The following is a 16,507-nucleotide window of genomic DNA, read 5'->3' as shown; positions in this document are numbered from 1 at the left end:
GCGGGGTGGGGGGGGGGGGGGGAGGTTTGCCAGACAAAAAGGCCGGGGGATGGGGGTGGAAGGGGGGGTTTGGGGAAGGGGGGGGTGGCCCGGCTGGGTGCTCCCCCCACCCCCCCCCCTCCATCCGCCGCCTCTCCCACATTCTCAGACGTTTTTATTAAAATTCGCAGACAAAAGGCAAACAAAAATGGCAGCCCCGGCTTATTTTTAAAACGCTAGGACGGGGACGCCATGTTCTGCAGGGCTGAGGGGAGGGGGAAGGGGGGTGAGGGGGGAAAAAAGGAGGGAATTTTTTTTTTAAAAATATTGATTTAGATGAAAAATTAATAAAAAGCAGCGCGGGAGGGAGGGAGGGGGGAGTGTGTGAAGGTCCCTCTTTTCCCGCTCGCCCCCGGGGTGAGGGGGGTTTCGGGGGGTTTTGAGGTGTTTTGGAGAGGGAACGGGGGGGGGGGGGGTGGAAAGGGAGGGATGAGGGATATAAAAAAAAAAAAAAAAAAATAAAGCGAGGGGGGGAAGGTAAAAAAAAAAAGACACTTCCTATACCGACAGCCATGGTGCCCCGCCGTCCCGCCGGCTCCGCCGCACGGAGGAAGATGGAGCCCCGCGCCGCCCCCCCGCCGCCGCCCCCGCCTCCGGCCCGCCCGGCCCCGCCGCCGCCACCGCCCGCCCAGGGACGGGCTGGGCTGAGCTGGGCTGGGGCGCCCCGGCCCGAAGGGCTCCCCCGGGGCCCGCAGCCCCCCGAAACCGCCGCAGCCCCAGGAGAGCTCCGCGAAGCTCCGCGCAGCCCCGGTTCCCTCAGCCCCGGGAGGGGTCCCCGGTGGCCGCAGCCCCGCAAGCCCTCTTGGCTCCCCAGACCTCGTCCGCGGCCCGAACCCCCTCAGGCCCCCAAGGCTCCTCAGCTCCCCGCAGCCCCGGCAGGGCTCCCCAAAGCTCCGCAGCCCCTGATTCCCTCAGGCCCCGGAGGACGCCTCAGTGTCCACAGCCCCCCCAAACCTCAGCCCCAGCAGGGCTCCTCGGTTCCCTCAGCCTCCAAAACCTCCTCACCGGCCAGTCCCCTCGGCCCCGGCAGGGCTCCCCAAACCTCCTCAGCCCCCCGAGCCCCCTCAGCCCTGCCAGGGCTCCCTGGTTCCCTGAGGCCCCCAGATCTCCTCAGCCCTCTGGTTCCCCCAGCTGCCTCAAGTCTCCTCACCCCCCAGACCCGCTCGGTTCTCAGCCCGCCCCACTCCCTCAAGCAGCGCCAGCTCACCCAAATTTCTGCAACCTCAAATCTCCTCAGCCCACTCAAATCTCAGCCCGCTTAGTTCACCTCAGTACCCCCAAAATCTCCACAGACACCCATTTTCCCTCAGCCCACCCAAAGTTCCTCAATGCCCTGGATCTCCTCAGTTCTCCTCTGACCCTGCCAAGTCTCAGATCCCTCAAATCTCAACCGCACGGTTCCCTCACTGCCTCCAGAACTTCTCAGTGTCCTCACCTCCCCAAATATCCTCAGAATCCCCCAAAATCTCCTCAGAGTTTCCAAATCTCCTCAGCCCCCCAGTTCCTCTTAGCCCACCCAAAGATCCTCAAAAGCCCAGGTCCCCCTAGACCCTCAGTTTCACTCAGATCCCCTAAATTTCACACACCCCCCAGATCTCCTCAGACCCCCAATTCCACTCAGATTCCCCAAAGTCTTCTCAGATCATCCAGATCCCTTCAGTTCCTTCCATTCTCCTAATTCTCCTCCAGCCCCTCCAAATCTCCTCACCCCCGGTTCCCTCAGCACCTCCACGACTTCTCAATGTCCCCACCTCCCCAGGTCTCCTCAGACCATTCCAAAATCTCCTCAGGCCCCACAAATCTCCTCAGACTCCTCAAAATCTGCTCAGACCCCCCCAAAATTTACTCAGACCTCCAGTTCTCCTCCTCTCCCCTAAAACTCTTCCACCTGATTCCCCTCAGCCCCTCCAAAAGCTCCTCATGCTCCCAGTTCCTCTCAGCTCCCAGAAGCTGTCCCCCCTCCATTTCCCCTGAGCCCACGCAAAGCTCCGCAGAATTCCTGATTTCTCTTCAGCCCCCCTCAGTTCTCCTCGATCCCCCTGAACTCCCTTAGCCCCCCAAATCTCCTCAGCCCCCCCACCCCCCGCCAGGTCCCAGCCCTTCCCGGTTCCCCTAATACCCCACCCCCAGTTCCTCTGGTCCCCCCAGTTCTGCTCTGTGAGGCTCCACAGCCCCCTCAGAGACACCCCCAGTCCTCCCTGTACCTCCTCATCGCCCTGAGGATCCCTCCATTTCCCAGGGGGTCTCCAGCCCCTCTGTGGGTCTCTTGCAGCCCCCCAAATCCACAGACACCACCCACAGAGGAAGGAAGAGCGGGGTAAATCCCATCCATTCCTCTTCTCCTAGGTCCAGGGGATTGACCTTGGAGCTTCTGAGTTTTCATTTTAAAAATTACTTTCAAAAAAAAAAAAAAACCACAAAATTAAGGCTCTTTTTCATGTTTTCCCAAAATGTTCTGTCACAGAGGAGGATGGAGAGGAGAGGGCTGTCCTGGAAGGAAATGGTGCCTCCGAGAGAGGTGGGAAATGAGAAAGGATTTGGGATGGGATGGGATGGGATGGGATGGGATGGGATGGGATGGGCACCCAAGAGGTCTCCACCACAGAGTGGGCATTGCTTTGCAGCTGCCCAGGGTGTCAGAAGCCCCTGGAACAGGTCCTGGCCACAGCAATGGAGCTGGGATAGAGGAACCATCCCCTGTGGGACCGCTGGGCCTGTCCCTGGCCCTCCCCACGCTCCCACTGCTCTGTCAGCCCTCCAGCTGGGATCCCCCATCACCCAGCACTTCCCCATCCTGGAAGGTCCCCAGATCCATTAATTATCCATGACTCAACCGAGACCTCGAGCCAGCAGCTCCAAAACTCCCTTTTTATCTGATTTTCGGATATTGACACCCAGAAGTTGCTGCCCAGCATTGGTGTCACCCCAAAATGGAACACTGGGAGAGACTGGATCTCCCCCAGAGCTTCCCTGATGTCCGAGTTCGCCCTCGCTGGGTTAATTTCCATCAGGGAAATTAACTTCTGCTGTGGGATTTTCACTTCTGCTGTGGGATTTTTTTCCCTGTGATTAAGAAACTGGTGGTTTTAAACCTTGGCACCAATTTAGGCATTTTCTGATTTTTTTTTTTTTTGTGGGGGGAGTGGAGTTATCCAATCCCAAATCTGCATTGGGAGGAGACGATGTGGGTCACTGCTGAGCTTGTGGGATCCACCAAGGACTGGTGAACATCTCCTGGGATTTTCCTTGTTGGGACTGGCTGGGATAAGTGATACTCCGGGCTTTTTTTCTGACCCTACTTTGGGTGGATTAATCTTGGGTGTGGGAAAGGGGCCCCTTTCCTGGGAAGGTGGTTGGTATGCAGGGAAAAAAAAAAAAAAAAAAAAACAAAACCCATGCCCAGCTCCATCCCAGGCTGCAAAATGAAGGAAATTAGTGCTTGCCTGCCGAAAAAAAAATACGATTCCAAGGCTGGTTTTGCTCCCAGGATAGATCCAACCGCGATTAAAAGGAATGGAAGGTGGGACTGGAAGGAAAGCATGCTGGAATCACCATCACAGGGTTTCGGCAAAGCCACGGGGCTGTTAGACCTGCACAGAGCAGTGTATCCTTCCCATTCCACCAGCACCAGGAAACCAGATCCATCCAGGACCTCCAGCTGACTCAGCAGAGAAAAGGAGATTTTTATGGATGGCAACCTGGGATTTTCCAGTGAGAAATGTGGTTCCTGAGTGGTGACACTGGGATCCCCTAGAACTTTTCCAGTGTTCCCAAAGCCTGTGTCCCAGATCATGGCACACTGGAGAGGGGATTCTTTGGGAAACACCTTCATCCCACCTACCTACTTGTTTCCTTCCCCAAAAATCCCGTTTTCCATAAAAACATGCTTGAAAGCACCTGCCAGAGTGGGCTCCCCTAGGATGGGTGGGCACACCGGACATTGGGGTGGCCAGTATTCCCAGTGACAGCTATCCAGATGAGGGAAAATGCTCATTCCAGGCTTCTTGGCATTAGCAACCCCAAAAAGTAGGATTTTTCTCCCTGGATTGGCAGCCACGGAGAGTACAAAGGGTATACAAAGTCTGATGCTGGTGTGAAGCAAACATGGAGGTTTTGGGCTGGAAAAAAAATCCCCTGAGGTGCCAGAATTTCCCATCTCCCTGCAAAGGGGAGAGCCCTTGGGCTCTAATTAGGTAACGAGTTAATTAGGATTAATTAGTTACTGTTTGCAAAGCACTGCGGAGATGAGACCTGTCGGTGTGGGGTAGCTTCCTGCTTCCTCGATGGAGGAGTGCGGGATCCTCCTTAGGAAGGGGGTCCATAAACAAAGTGGGGATTAAACCCAGTGGGATGGTGCACTCCGGGAGCAGGCGGGATGCTCCCGGCATTCCAGCAAGGATGTGTTTCCATGCCAGGATGGAAACACACATGCCAAGAGCCGAGTAGGCACGTCCCAGCGTGCCCATCCTGCCAGCAGCAAGGGGGAACATTCCAGCACTGCGGCTCCTCGGGGCCTCCCTCCCTTCCCGCCAGCATTCCCGGCACACGCAGCACACGTGGGGAGGAGACAGGTTTTCCCTGCCCGCCGGCTTTGCCAGATCACTCAGACTCTTGCCACATTGTGGAATCCTCCAGCCTGCTGGAACCGCAGCAGGGAAGGGCTGTGTATCCCATAAAAAGATTGGGAATCAAGGCACGGTGGAGCTCTCCGGCTCACACAGCGTTTACCGGGAGGTAACAAAGCCAATTTACTAATTAACTGGGATTAATTTCCCTGTTTGCCCAAACCACCCTGTGGTTTCCCTTCGTTGCCCAATGAGCCGCCAGGATGAGTGTTGGCAGTGCTGGCTGAGTGCCATGTTCTCCGGTGAGATGATGCTCTCCGTTGCCCCAAATTCCTGGAAATTTCAGCCAAATGCTTAGGATACAATTAAATAACCCATTAACTACATGGGATGAGATCCCCTAGCCCTGAATCTGGGGTGAAAAAAGGATTTTTCCTTCTTTACATGGTTATTTGATATCATTCCAGCTGTTCCTCAGTCCCCAGAGGGTCCCAGAGGGGAGACATGACCTGAATTCCTAAAGCAGGAAAACAAGCAGGAAAAAAAACAAGACTATGTGGGTTTGTTATATTTTTTTAGCTGTTTCCAAGCTTTTGGGGCCTAGCAGGAAGAGGAACAGAGTGGATGGTTATTCCCTGGAAGGGGATGGGGATAACCGGGAGATGGGGTGTACCTGTGTTTGGTGGGAGGAAAAGGGGGTGCCAGCAGTGGGAGTGGGGTGATCCAGCAGTGAAAGCAAAGCGGTTTGTTCCTGTTGGCTGTTGGCCAGTCACGCCTCTTCCCAAATATGCAGCTCAACTTTCCCTCAGGAACTGTGTCCCCTTCCCCGCTGCCCCCTCCATCCTCCAGCCCCCCTTACCCCCACCCTGGGGTGCCTCCTTTGTCTCTCTGGTCACTCAAGGGGAGAGTGAAGAAACCCTGGGCATCCCAGGGTGAGGAAACCTCGTTATGGGGCAGGCAGTGCTGCCACTGGTCCCAGCTGGTCCTGACTGGTCCCACCATGGCCAAGCATCGCAATGACACAGTAGATGCCGGGCACCCAAAACTCCTCTCTGATTTTTGGCTAAATTGGTACTTTTGGGAGGAAAGTGGTGTTTTCTCAGCAATAGGTTTGTCAGTGTCAGCTGTGGGGTCACCTGGCTCTGGTCACTGGTGGGTGCAGAAAACTGGGAGGAAGAGAGGGATAGAGGGGTAGGAGTACAGGGGCAAGGAAGGATGGATAAACAAATGGAGAGACAGAGGGATTAAGGGCTGGACAAGAGAAATGGGTGGATAGGAGAGCAAGGATTGGATGGATGGATGGATGGATGGATGGATGGATGGATGGATGGATGGATTGATGGATGGCGGGAAGGATGAAGAGATGAGAGTCCAGGAGGGTGGACAAATGGATGGACGAAGGTTTTAAGGACTGGATGGGGAGATGGATGGACAGGGTAACAAGGAGATGTGGAGGGATAGATGGAGGGTTGGAGGGAGGGAGGAGTGGATAGAGGGATGCACAATGAGAGGCATGGATGATTGGACAGAGGGATGGACAGAGAGATGGGTGCATGGACAGAGGGGAGGAGAGAGGGATAGGACAAACAAATGGATGGATAGAGAGATTAAGGTCTGGAAGGGAAGACGGTTGGACAGGGGACCGAGAGCTAGGTGGAAGGATGGATGGAAAGATCAGAGGACAGAGGGACAGAACGACAGATGGACAAATGGATGGATCAAAGGCTGGACAGGGACACGGCCGGGTGGAGGAGAAAGGGAAGCACGGAGGGACAGACAGAGACAGAAAAAGGGCCTAAGGTCAGGACGGGGAAGGGTCAGTGTCCGGCTGTCCGGACAGGCGGACGGGACACGGCCGGCGAGGCCGCGGTCCCTTTAAGCGCCCCCCCGCGGGCGGTGATGGTACGCGCCGGCGAGGCCGCGCCGCGCGGGGGACAATGGGGTGGGGGCGGGCCCACTGTGGGCGCGGGGGGGGCGGGCAGGAAGTGCCGCGCGGCCGCGCCCCCTCCTGCTCGCCCACCCCCGGCCCGTCGCGGCGGGGCCGCTCTTGAGGCGGCGGCGGGACCGCGGATCCCCCCGGCACCGCGGACCCCACCGGCACTGGGAGCGGGGCACGGCACCAGAACTGCGCCGGGCACCGGCTGGGTGAGGGCACCAGTGCCGGCGGCTGAGGGAGGCGCGGGCTGGCATCGGACGGGGGTTGGCGGGGACCGGTCCCGAAGCCGGGTTCTGCCGGGAGCGGGGGGCGGCTCGAGCCCGGGGCTCCGGTGCAGCCGCCGGCAGCCCCAGCCCCCGTCCCCCCAAATCTAGCCTCAGCCGCGAGCCCTCCAAGTCCAGCCTCACCCACGGCCCCCAAATCCGGCCTGAACCCGACCAACTCAAATCCAGCCTCAGTGCTGACTCCCCAGATGCAGCCTCAGCCCCACCCACCCCTGTGCCCCTAATTCAGCCCCATCCCTGCCCCTCACCGTTAAGCCTCAGCCAGGGCCCCTGATGCAGCCTCGGCCCCACCCCCCAATATCCCTGGTACCCCCAGGTCCCCCTGTCAGACCAGCCGGCATGCTCTGTACCTGATTCACCCCCAGCATCACCCCTATTGCAAAACCCTATTGTGTCCCCTCCCAGCGTTGGTTTGATCACCTCTGTCCCAAATCTGCCCCACTACATCCTGATGCTCCCATTCCCTCCACTGCATCCTGATCCTCCTAATGCAACCCCTCCAGCCCCCCCCCATTGTATCCTGACCCTCAGTTCGCCCCCTGCACTGCAACCCTATTGCAGCTTGGTCCCCCACTGCGACCCCCCCATCCCCCTATGGTGGCTTGATCCTCCCATTCCCCACAGTGCAGCCCTCCCAGCACTCCCAGTTGCATCCTGACCCCCCTTGTTGCCCCTCTTTGTAAATCCTCCAGCCTCTCATTGCTTCCTGACACTCCCATCTCCCCCATTGCAGCCCCTCCAGTCCCCATTGCATCCCAACCCCCACCTTGCCCCCCATTACACCCTCCCATTCCCACCTGACCCCCATCCCCCTTATTATCACCCTCACCCCTACTCCCCCATTCCTCCCCACCCCAAGTCCCCTCGTTCACCCCCTCCCCCATCAATCCCACATTCACCCCCTCAACCCCTCCACCCCAAGCCCCCACTCACCCTCTCCCCCTTAACTTCCCCCACCCCAAACCCTCATTCACCTTCTCCCCGTACAGCTTTCCCCTCAACCTTCCCCAACCCCCAGCCCTCCGCTCACCTTCCCAGCCTCCCCTCCCAAGCTCCCATTCACCCTCTCACCTTCATCCCAAGGCCTCCACTCACCCTCTCCACCCTCAGCCTCCCCCATCCCTTTTACCTTCCCACCTCAAACCCTCTCATTCACCTGCTCCCCATCAATCCAAGGCCTTCACTCACCCTCTCCCCCACAACTGCTTCTACCCCAAGCCCCCCTTTTATCCTCTCCCCTCTGAGGCTCCCTCATTCATCCTCGCCACTCCACCCAAACCCCCTATTCACACTCAGCCCTCCATTCACCCTGTCCCCCTCTCCACAATCCCCCATTAACCCTCTCCCCAGCCCCTCCTGACCCCATGCCCCTCTCCCAGACCCCCCCGACCCCTGCCCCTCTCCCATCCTCCCCTGACCCTGTTCCCCTCTCCCCACCTCCCCAATCCCCCTGCCCCTCTCCCAGCCCCGCCTGACCCCATGCCCCTCTCTCAGCCCCCAGCTATGGCATCCAGCCTCAAGGACGAGCTGCTGTGCTCCATCTGCCTGAGCATCTACCAGGACCCGGTGGGGCTGGGCTGCGAGCACTACTTCTGCCGCCGCTGCATCACCGAGCACTGGGTGCGCCAGGAGCCGCAGGGCACCCGCGACTGCCCCGAGTGCCGCCGCACCTTCCCCGAGCCCACGCTGGCCCCCAGCCTCAAGCTGGCCAACATCGTGGAGCGCTACAGCGCCTTCCCCCTGGATGCTATCCTGGGCGCCCAGCGCAGCCCCTTCCCCTGCAAGGACCACGAGAAGGTGAAGCTCTTCTGCCTCACTGACCGTGCCGTGGTCTGCTTCTTCTGTGACGAGCCGGCCATGCACGAGCAGCACCAGGTCACCAACGTGGACGATGCCTTCGAGGAGCTGCAGGTGGGTCCCTGTGGGATTCCCTGCCCCGGGTGGCTCCTTGAGGCTGCTGTACCCTGCTGGTCCCTCTCACTTCCATGGCAGTGCCCTTCCCTTTTGTCCCTGCACACATCCTGAGCCCATGGGTGTCAGTCTTGTGGCTTCCTCCCATCTGTCCGTCCCTGCACTCCTTCTTTTCCCTCTCAGGGTCAGCCCTGTGCCTTCCTTCTGTATGTCTGTCTGTCCCAGCAGCCCACCTCTCACTTTTGGGGTCAGTCCTGTGGCTTCTTCCAGTCCATGTGTACCTGTACTCTTTTTCCTTCTCAGGGTCAGCCCTGCGCCTGCATCCTGTCATTCTGTCTGTCCCTGCACCCCTTCTGCCCCCATGGAGGTTCAGAGGGGTCAGTCTCATGGCTTCCTCTGGTCTGTCTGTCCCTGCAGCCCTCCTATCCCTGTGGGGGTCATCCCTATGCTGTTTTCCTGTCTGTCCCAGTGTCCCTGCACCTCTTCTTTTCTTGTTGGGATCAGTCGCATGCCTTTTCCCATCAATCTGTCTGTCTGTGTGCCCCTCCTGTCTCTGTGGGGATCAGTCCCGTGACTTTGTCCTGCCCATGTGTCCCTGAATCCTGTATTTCCCTGTACTCCTTTTCCCCGTTGGAGTCAGTGCCATGGCTCCCTTCTGTCTGTCTGTCACTCACCCCTCCTGTCCCCGCTGGAGTCAGCTCCATGCCTTCCTCCAGTCTGTCTGTCCCCACAGCCCTTTTGTCTGTGTCGGGGACAGCCCCATGCCCTCCATGCTCTCCATCCCTCCACACTTCTGGCACTGTCCCCGTGGGATCCCCCTTCTCCATCACCACTGGGAGTCCTTGGGAGCCCTCAAATCACCCCATGGCTGAGCTGCCCCCCAAGTAGGACATTCTAATCCAGGACCTGTTACCCCCACCCCAAGCAGAACCCTCATTCTGCAGGGGCCACCAATGGCCTGGCCATCCCACTGCCCCATAACCCCACGGTTGGTTTGGGTGGGAAAGCTCCACGTGGGATCCCTTCTTTCCCCAAATCACCTGTTTATGGATTTTCCCTCCCTGTCCCCAGCGAGAGCTGAAGGAGCAACTCCAGGGGCTGCAGGAGAGCGAGCGTGGCCACACGGAAGCTCTGCAGCTCCTCAAGAAGCAGCTGGCTGAGACCAAGGTACGTGTGAGGACACCACTGTCACCCCTGGGGACCCCCATGTTTCCCCAGCCCTTCACAGCCCCCCAAAGCAGAATTGGGGTCAACCTCATTGCCACCCCGATGACACCCCAACCCTGACCCTCACCAGCCTGCTTTTGGAACTTCCAAACGCTCCAAACTGTACAATTTCATGGATTTGCCCCATTTCTTTTCTTTCTGTGGTACCCCAATGGGGCTGCTCATCCCTCTGTAATTTCCTGCAGTGCTGCTTTGATTTATCTTTTTAATTAATTTAATTAATTATCTCCTCAGTCAGGAGTTCAGTGTCCAGTGAGGTTCAATTTTCTCCCCATCCCCACCAGCAACTCAAGTGGGGTTTTTTAGGTTTTAGGGGTTATTTTAGGTGTTTTTTTTTTTTTTTTTATTAGTTTAGGTTGGTTTATTGGGGTTTTTTAGGGGTTTTTAAGGTGTAATTTGAGGGATTTTAGAGTTTATTAGAGGGTTTTAGGGGTTTTTTTAGGGTTCTTAAGGGATCTCTTTAAAGGTTCTTTAAGAATTCTTTAAGAGCTCTATGAAGCTTTTTGGGAGGTTTTTTCAAGGTTCTTTTGGGGATTGTTTTAAGGTTCTTTGGAAAGTTCTTTTAGGTTTCTTGGGGGGATTCCTTAAGGTGCTTTTCTAACATCTTGGGGAGGTTCTTTTAGGTTCTTCAGAAGATTCATTTACGGTTACTTTAGGGTTCTTGGGGAGTTCTTTTAGAGTTCTTTTTAAGGTTATTTGGGAGGTTTTTTTAGGGTTCTTTTAGGATTTTTTGGGGAGCTTCTCCTAGGGTTCTTTGGAAAGCTCTTTGGATGGTTCTTCTAGGATCCTTTTAGTCCATTTTTTAAGGGTGCATGGTCAAATCCACCCTTGTAGCCCCCAGAATCCCCTGATCTGATGCCCTTTTAGATATTTATTTGGGGATTAAGGAACTCCTGGATTGACCAGCAGAGCTTTGGGTGCTCCTAACCCCCCGTTGCACCCCAAGTCCTCAGCCAAGAGCCTGCGGGCGACGATCGGGGAGGCGTTCGAGCGGCTGCACCGGCTGCTGCGGGAGCGGCAGAAGGCCATGCTGGAGGAGCTGGAGGCCGACACGGCGCGGACGCTCAGCGACATCGAGCACAAGATCCAGCGCTACAGCCAGCAGCTGCGCAAGGTCCAGGAGGGCACCCAGATCCTGCAGGAGCGCCTGGCCGAGGCGGATAAACACGTCTTCCTGGCTGGCGTGGCGTCCCTCTCCGAGAGGTGGGTGGCAGTGAGGGGATGGCGGGGTCCCTGGTGTCACCCCCACCTCGGCACCGTGTGTTCTCCGCAGGCTGAAGGGGAAGATCCACGAAACCAACCTGACCTATGAGGACTTTCCCACCTCCAAGTACATGGGCCCACTGCAGTACACCATCTGGAAATCCCTCTTCCAGGACATCCATCCTGGTGAGGGCACAGGGATGGGGGAGTAGCAAGGGGTGGGGAGGTCGCCAGGGAGGGACAGGAACACACCAGGGACGGACAGGTACGCACTGGTGAGGGATGGGGAAGGGGACATCACCTGGGAGGGAACGGGGTGTCAGTGACAAGGGATGGGGGCATTGCTGCCAAGGGTCTGGGACATCAGTGATGAGGAGCAGGGACACACCAGTGAGGGATAGGGTCTGGGACATCAGTGATGAGGAGCAGGGACACACCAGTGAGGGATAGGGACATACCAGTAAGGGACAGGGGACATCACTGACAAGGGATGAGCATGAGGATGGGACACCCCAGTGAAAGATGGGGACAGGGCCACCCTGGTGACCTTCCCCCTGTGCCTGTTGTCACCCTGGTGGGACAGAGCACCTGGGCTGGCACCAGGGCTGCACTAACCCTCGTTCCCCCTGTCCCTGCTGTCCCAGTGCCAGCAGCGCTGACGCTGGACCCCGGCACTGCCCACCACCGCCTCATCCTGTCGGACGACTGCACCATCGTGGCCTACGGCAACCTGCACCCGCAGCCGCTGCAGGACTCGCCGCGGCGCTTTGACGTGGAGGTGTCGGTGCTGGGCGCCGAGGCCTTTGGCGCTGGGGTGCACTACTGGGAGGTGGTGGTGTCCGAAAAAACCCAGTGGATGATCGGCCTGGCCCACGAGGCCGTGACCCGCAAGGGCAGCATCCAGATCCAGCCGAGCCGCGGGTTCTACTGCATCGTGATGCACGACGGGAACCAGTACAGCGCCTGCACCGAGCCCTGGACGCGGCTCAACGTCAAGGGCAAGCTGGAGAAGGTGGGCGTCTTCCTGGACTATGACAAGGGGCTCCTCATCTTCTACAACGCCGACGACATGTCCTGGCTCTACACCTTCCGGGAGAGGTTTCCCGGGAAGCTGTGCTCGTATTTTAGTCCTGGGCAGAGCCATGCCAACGGGAAGAACGTCCAGCCGCTGCGGATCAACACTGTCCGTATCTAGCGGGGGTTTTTGGGGTGTCCCCCAGCCCTGACGGGTGTTCTCCCGCTCCAGGAACTGGTCCCGGTGCTGGGCAGGATCTGGCATTCCGCCTGCTTCTCTCGGTCCTGTGCTTCCAGGGAATCCCAGTGCGGGGGGCTGGGATACGGCAATAAAGGATTTGGAGAGAAGGGGCTGGGTGGTGGAGAGCCCCAGGGTGGGGGTACTGGGCTGGGCTGGGGCACCGTGGGGTGCCACGGCAGGGGTCTGTCACCATGCCAGGGGTGCCACACTGTGCTGGGGGCATTGTGCCTTGGTCTGTGGCACTGTGCCATGGTGGGCTGTGCCATGGCAGGGGTCTCTCACCGTGCTAGGGGGTACCATGGGTGTCACACCGTGTCGGGGGTCACCATGCCGTGGGACACGTACTGCGACACGTGTGCCACACGTACAGCACCGTGCCCTGCTGTGCCATGCCATAGGTGCTGTGCTGGGCCGGGCTGTGCCAACCCTGGGCAGGGCTCTGTGTGCCAGCGCGGGGGACACTGCGTGTGCCGGAATGTACGGGGGGTGTACAGGAGCTGGGCTGTGTGGGGTGGGCTGTACAGAGGGTTGATGTGTGGGGAGTGGGCTGTGTACAGGTGCTACAGAGGGGGTGAGGTGTGCCGGGGTATGGTATAGAGGGGGTGCTCTGTGATATGTTGGGGTGAGCTACAGAGGGGGTGAGGTGTGCCGGGGTGTGGTACAGAGGGGGTGCTCTGTGATATGTTGGGGTGAGCTACAGAGGGGGTGAGGTGTGCTGGGGTATGGTACAGAGGGGGTGCTCTGGGTTATGTTGGGGTGAGCTACAGAGGGGGTGCTCTGTGATATGTTGGGGTGAGCTACAGAGGGGGTGCTCTGTGATATGTTGGGGTGAGCTACAGATGAGGTGAGGTGTGCCAGGGTATGGTACAGAGGGGGTGCTCTGTGATATGTTGGGGTGGGCTACAGATGGGGTGAGGTGTGCCGGGGTATGGTACAGAGGGGGTGCTCTGTGATACGTTGGGGTGAGCTACAGAGGGGGTGCTCTGTGATATGTTGGGGTGAGCTACAGATGAGGTGAGGTGTGCTGGGGTATGGTACAGAGGGGGTGCTCTGGGTTATGTTGGGGTGAGCTACAGAGGGGGTGCTCTGTGATATGTTGGGGTGGGCTACAGAGGGGGTGAGGTGTGCTGGGGTATGGTACAGAGGGGGTGCTCTGGGTTATGTTGGGGTGAGCTACAGAGGGGGTGCTCTGTGATATGTTGGGGTGAGCTACAGAGGGGGTGCTCTGTGATATGTTGGGGTGGGCTACAGAGGGGGTGAGGTGTGCTGGGGTATGGTACAGAGGGGGTGCTCTGGGTTATGTTGGGGTGGGCTACAGAGGGGGTGAGGTGTGCTGGGGTATGGTACAGAGGGGGTGCTCTGGGTTATGTTGGGGTGAGCTACAGATGAGGTGAGGTGTGCCGGGGTATGGTATAGAGGGGGTGCTCTGTGATATGTTGGGGTGAGCTACAGATGAGGTGAGGTGTGCCGGGGTATGGTACAGAGGGGGTGCTCTGTGATACGTTGGGGTGAGCTATGTAGGGATATGGTGTATGGGGGGTTGTATGTAGGGGCTGGGCTCTATGGGGCTGTCATACGTGGAGGTGGGCTATATAAGGGGATGGTATAGGGAGGGAGATACCTAGTGGGTGAGCGGTGTGGGGCAGTGGTACCTAGGGGTACAGTAGAGTGATACAAGGGGCCTGGGCTGTGCCAGGACTATGGTATAATAGGGGAGATCCATAGCTGTACAGGGGATGAGCTGTGGATGGTGATTTATGGGCTGATGAGCTGTTTAGGGCAACGCTAGGTAGGGGGCTGACATGCAGTGGTGGGCTGTATGGGGGGTGATGTGTGGGGGGTGGCACACGCACCGGTACGGGGCAGTGCGGCACTGGGTGGCACTGGGGGTGGCACACACCGGTACGGGGCAGTGCGGCACTGGGGGTGGCACACACCGGTACGGGGCAGTGCGGCACTGGGGGTGGCACACACTGGTACAGGGCAGTGCGGCACTGGGTGGCACTGGGGGTGGCACACACCGGTACGGGCAGTGCGGCACTGGGGGTGGCACACACCGGTACAGGGCAGTGCGGCACTGGGTGGCACTGGGGGTGGCACACACCGGTACGGGCAGTGCGGCACTGGGGGTGGCACACACTGGTACAGGGCAGTGCGGCACTGGGTGGCACTGGGGGTGGCACACACCGGTACGGGCAGTGCGGCACTGGGGGTGGCACACACCGGTACAGGGCAGTGCGGCACTGGGGGTGGCACACACCGGTACGGGCAGTGCGGCACTGGGGGTGGCACACACCGGTACGGGGCAGTGCGGCACTGGGTGGCACAGGGGGTGGCACACACCGGTACGGGGCAGTGCGGCACTGGGTGTGGCACTGGGTGGCACTGGGGGTGGCACAGGGTGGCACTGGGGGTGGTACAGGGTGGCACTGGGGGTGGCACTGGGGGTGGCACTGGGGGTGGCACAGGGGGTGGCACTGGGGGTGGCACTGGGTGGCACTGGGTGGCACAGGGGGTGGCACTGGGGTGGCACTGGGGGTGGCACTGGGTGGCACTGGGGTGGCACTGGGGGTGGCACAGGGTGGCACTGGGGGTGGCACTGGGGGTGGCACTGGGTGGCACAGGGGGTGGCACTGGGGGTGGCACAGGGGGTGGCACAGGGGGTGGCACTGGGGGTGGCACTGGGGGTGGCACAGGGGGTGGCACTGGGGTGGCACTGGGTGGCACAGGGGGTGGCACAGGGGGTGGCACTGGGTGGCACAGGGGCTGGTACAGGGTGGCACAGGGGGTGGCACTGGGGGTGGCACAGGGAGCAGTCCTCGCACCCGCCCGCCAGGCGGCGCTGTGGCGCCCCCCCGCACACTCCGCGCGTGCGCCCAGGGCGGGCAGTCGAGCGCCGAACGGGGTCCGCTGCCATCTTGCCCCGGGCGCAGCCCCTCCGGTACCGGGGAGCGCGGGGGGGGCACCGGGGGGCTGGGGGAGCGAGGGGCCGGAGGGGTTCGGCTGCGGCAGTGACGGGGCACCGGGGCCTTGGGCGGGGCTGAGGGAGTCAGGGGGCTGAGGCGTCACTGTGGGCATGGGGAGGAGCCTGTTGGGCGCTGAGGGTGGGGATTGTGGGACTGGCATGGCTGTGGGTTTGGGGGAGGCTGTGGGGCACTGAGGGTGGTGGGGTTTGGGGGGGTTGTGATTTATGAGGGGATGCGGGGCTTCGGTGGTCTCTGTGGGCGGTGCAGGGGGCTGTGAGGATGGAGAGGGGCTTGGGGGCTTTGGGATAGGGGTGTCTGTGAGCTCGGGGGTGCTCTGGGACCGATAGCGGGTGTTGGGGGGCGAAGTGTGAGGAGATGGGGCTGGGGAACGAGGGGTGACGGGGAGAGGCTTGGGGGGCCCAGGGGGGCTCAGCGTAACTGTGGGGGTGTGACAGCACCTGGGAGGGTCGGGGTGGGGCGGGGGGAATGTCTCCTCGGTGGCTCCGGGTGGGGGTGAGGGTCTCCTGTGAGGCTTAGGATGCGTTTGGGGCTCACCTCGGGGCCCCGGGATGGGTTTGGGGGAGTCCCCTGGGAGGGTGCTATTGGGGCACCCCCTGTGAGCCTTGGCTGTGTGGGGGTGTCACGGACGGGGGTCCCCGGGTGACCCGTCCCCGCGTGGCAGCCATGGATGCGGGCGCGGGGGCGCGGAAGGAGCGGCCGAAGCCGCGGGAGCCAGCGGCTCGCCTGGAGAAGGCCAAGCAGAGGTCGGCACAGCAGGAGCTGAAGCAGCGGCAGCGGGCGGAGGTGGGAGTGTGGGAATGGGGAGGGACACGGCCCAACCCGCGGCCGAGCCCCCTTTGCCATCCGCCCTTTCCCAACCCCAGATCTACGCCCTGAACCGGGTGATGACGGAGCTGGAGCAGCAGCAGTTCGACTCCTTCTGCAAGCAGATGCAGGGATCCGGGGAATGACAGCCCGGCCTCTGCCCTGCGCCCCCCTTTTCTAACCCCCCCAATATTTATTATCAAATCGTCCTTTTTATATCAATAAAATCTGTGCTGGTTCTCTGTCTCCCGGCTCCTGCTTGCTCCGGGTGCGGATGGCGTGGGGGAGGCCAGAGC

The 16,507-nt window shown here is 59.8% G+C and overlaps 2 protein-coding genes across 2 annotated transcripts; both read left to right on the top strand.

The window, feature by feature from the left end:
• The first annotated feature begins 8,296 nt into the window (after window positions 1–8,296).
• On the top strand, window positions 8,297–12,527 carry ERMAP (erythroblast membrane associated protein (Scianna blood group)). Its single transcript, XM_068171359.1, has 5 exons — window positions 8,297–8,735; window positions 9,807–9,902; window positions 10,909–11,165; window positions 11,236–11,351; window positions 11,810–12,527. The coding sequence occupies exons 1-5, from the start codon at window positions 8,304–8,306 to the stop codon at window positions 12,358–12,360; spliced, it is 1,452 nt and encodes a 483-aa protein (XP_068027460.1). The 5' UTR covers window positions 8,297–8,303; the 3' UTR covers window positions 12,361–12,527.
• Window positions 12,528–15,288: 2,761 nt separating this feature from the next.
• SVBP (small vasohibin binding protein) lies at window positions 15,289–16,457 on the top strand. Its single transcript, XM_068171469.1, has 3 exons — window positions 15,289–15,361; window positions 16,069–16,190; window positions 16,271–16,457. The coding sequence occupies exons 2-3, from the start codon at window positions 16,071–16,073 to the stop codon at window positions 16,355–16,357; spliced, it is 207 nt and encodes a 68-aa protein (XP_068027570.1). The 5' UTR covers window positions 15,289–15,361; window positions 16,069–16,070; the 3' UTR covers window positions 16,358–16,457.
• Window positions 16,458–16,507: the final 50 nt, after the last annotated feature.

This window comes from Anomalospiza imberbis, chromosome 23 (genome assembly GCF_031753505.1).
Source record: "Anomalospiza imberbis isolate Cuckoo-Finch-1a 21T00152 chromosome 23, ASM3175350v1, whole genome shotgun sequence".
Lineage (NCBI taxonomy): Eukaryota > Metazoa > Chordata > Aves > Passeriformes > Viduidae > Anomalospiza > Anomalospiza imberbis.
This window is presented reverse-complemented; position numbering and strand designations above follow the sequence as displayed.

Excerpts from the sequence above, each read along its gene's own strand:
- ERMAP (XM_068171359.1), top strand. The coding sequence starts at position 8,304 with ATGCCCCTCTCTCAGCCCCCAGCTATGGCATCCAGCCTCAAGGACGAG. Across the intron at positions 9,903-10,908 it reads AGCAGCTGGCTGAGACCAAG|TCCTCAGCCAAGAGCCTGCG; the intron begins GTACGTGTGAGG and ends TTGCACCCCAAG. Across the intron at positions 11,166-11,235 it reads GTGGCGTCCCTCTCCGAGAG|GCTGAAGGGGAAGATCCACG; the intron begins GTGGGTGGCAGT and ends TGTTCTCCGCAG.
- SVBP (XM_068171469.1), top strand. The coding sequence starts at position 16,071 with ATGGATGCGGGCGCGGGGGCGCGGAAGGAGCGGCCGAAGCCGCGGGAG. Across the intron at positions 16,191-16,270 it reads AGCAGCGGCAGCGGGCGGAG|ATCTACGCCCTGAACCGGGT; the intron begins GTGGGAGTGTGG and ends TCCCAACCCCAG.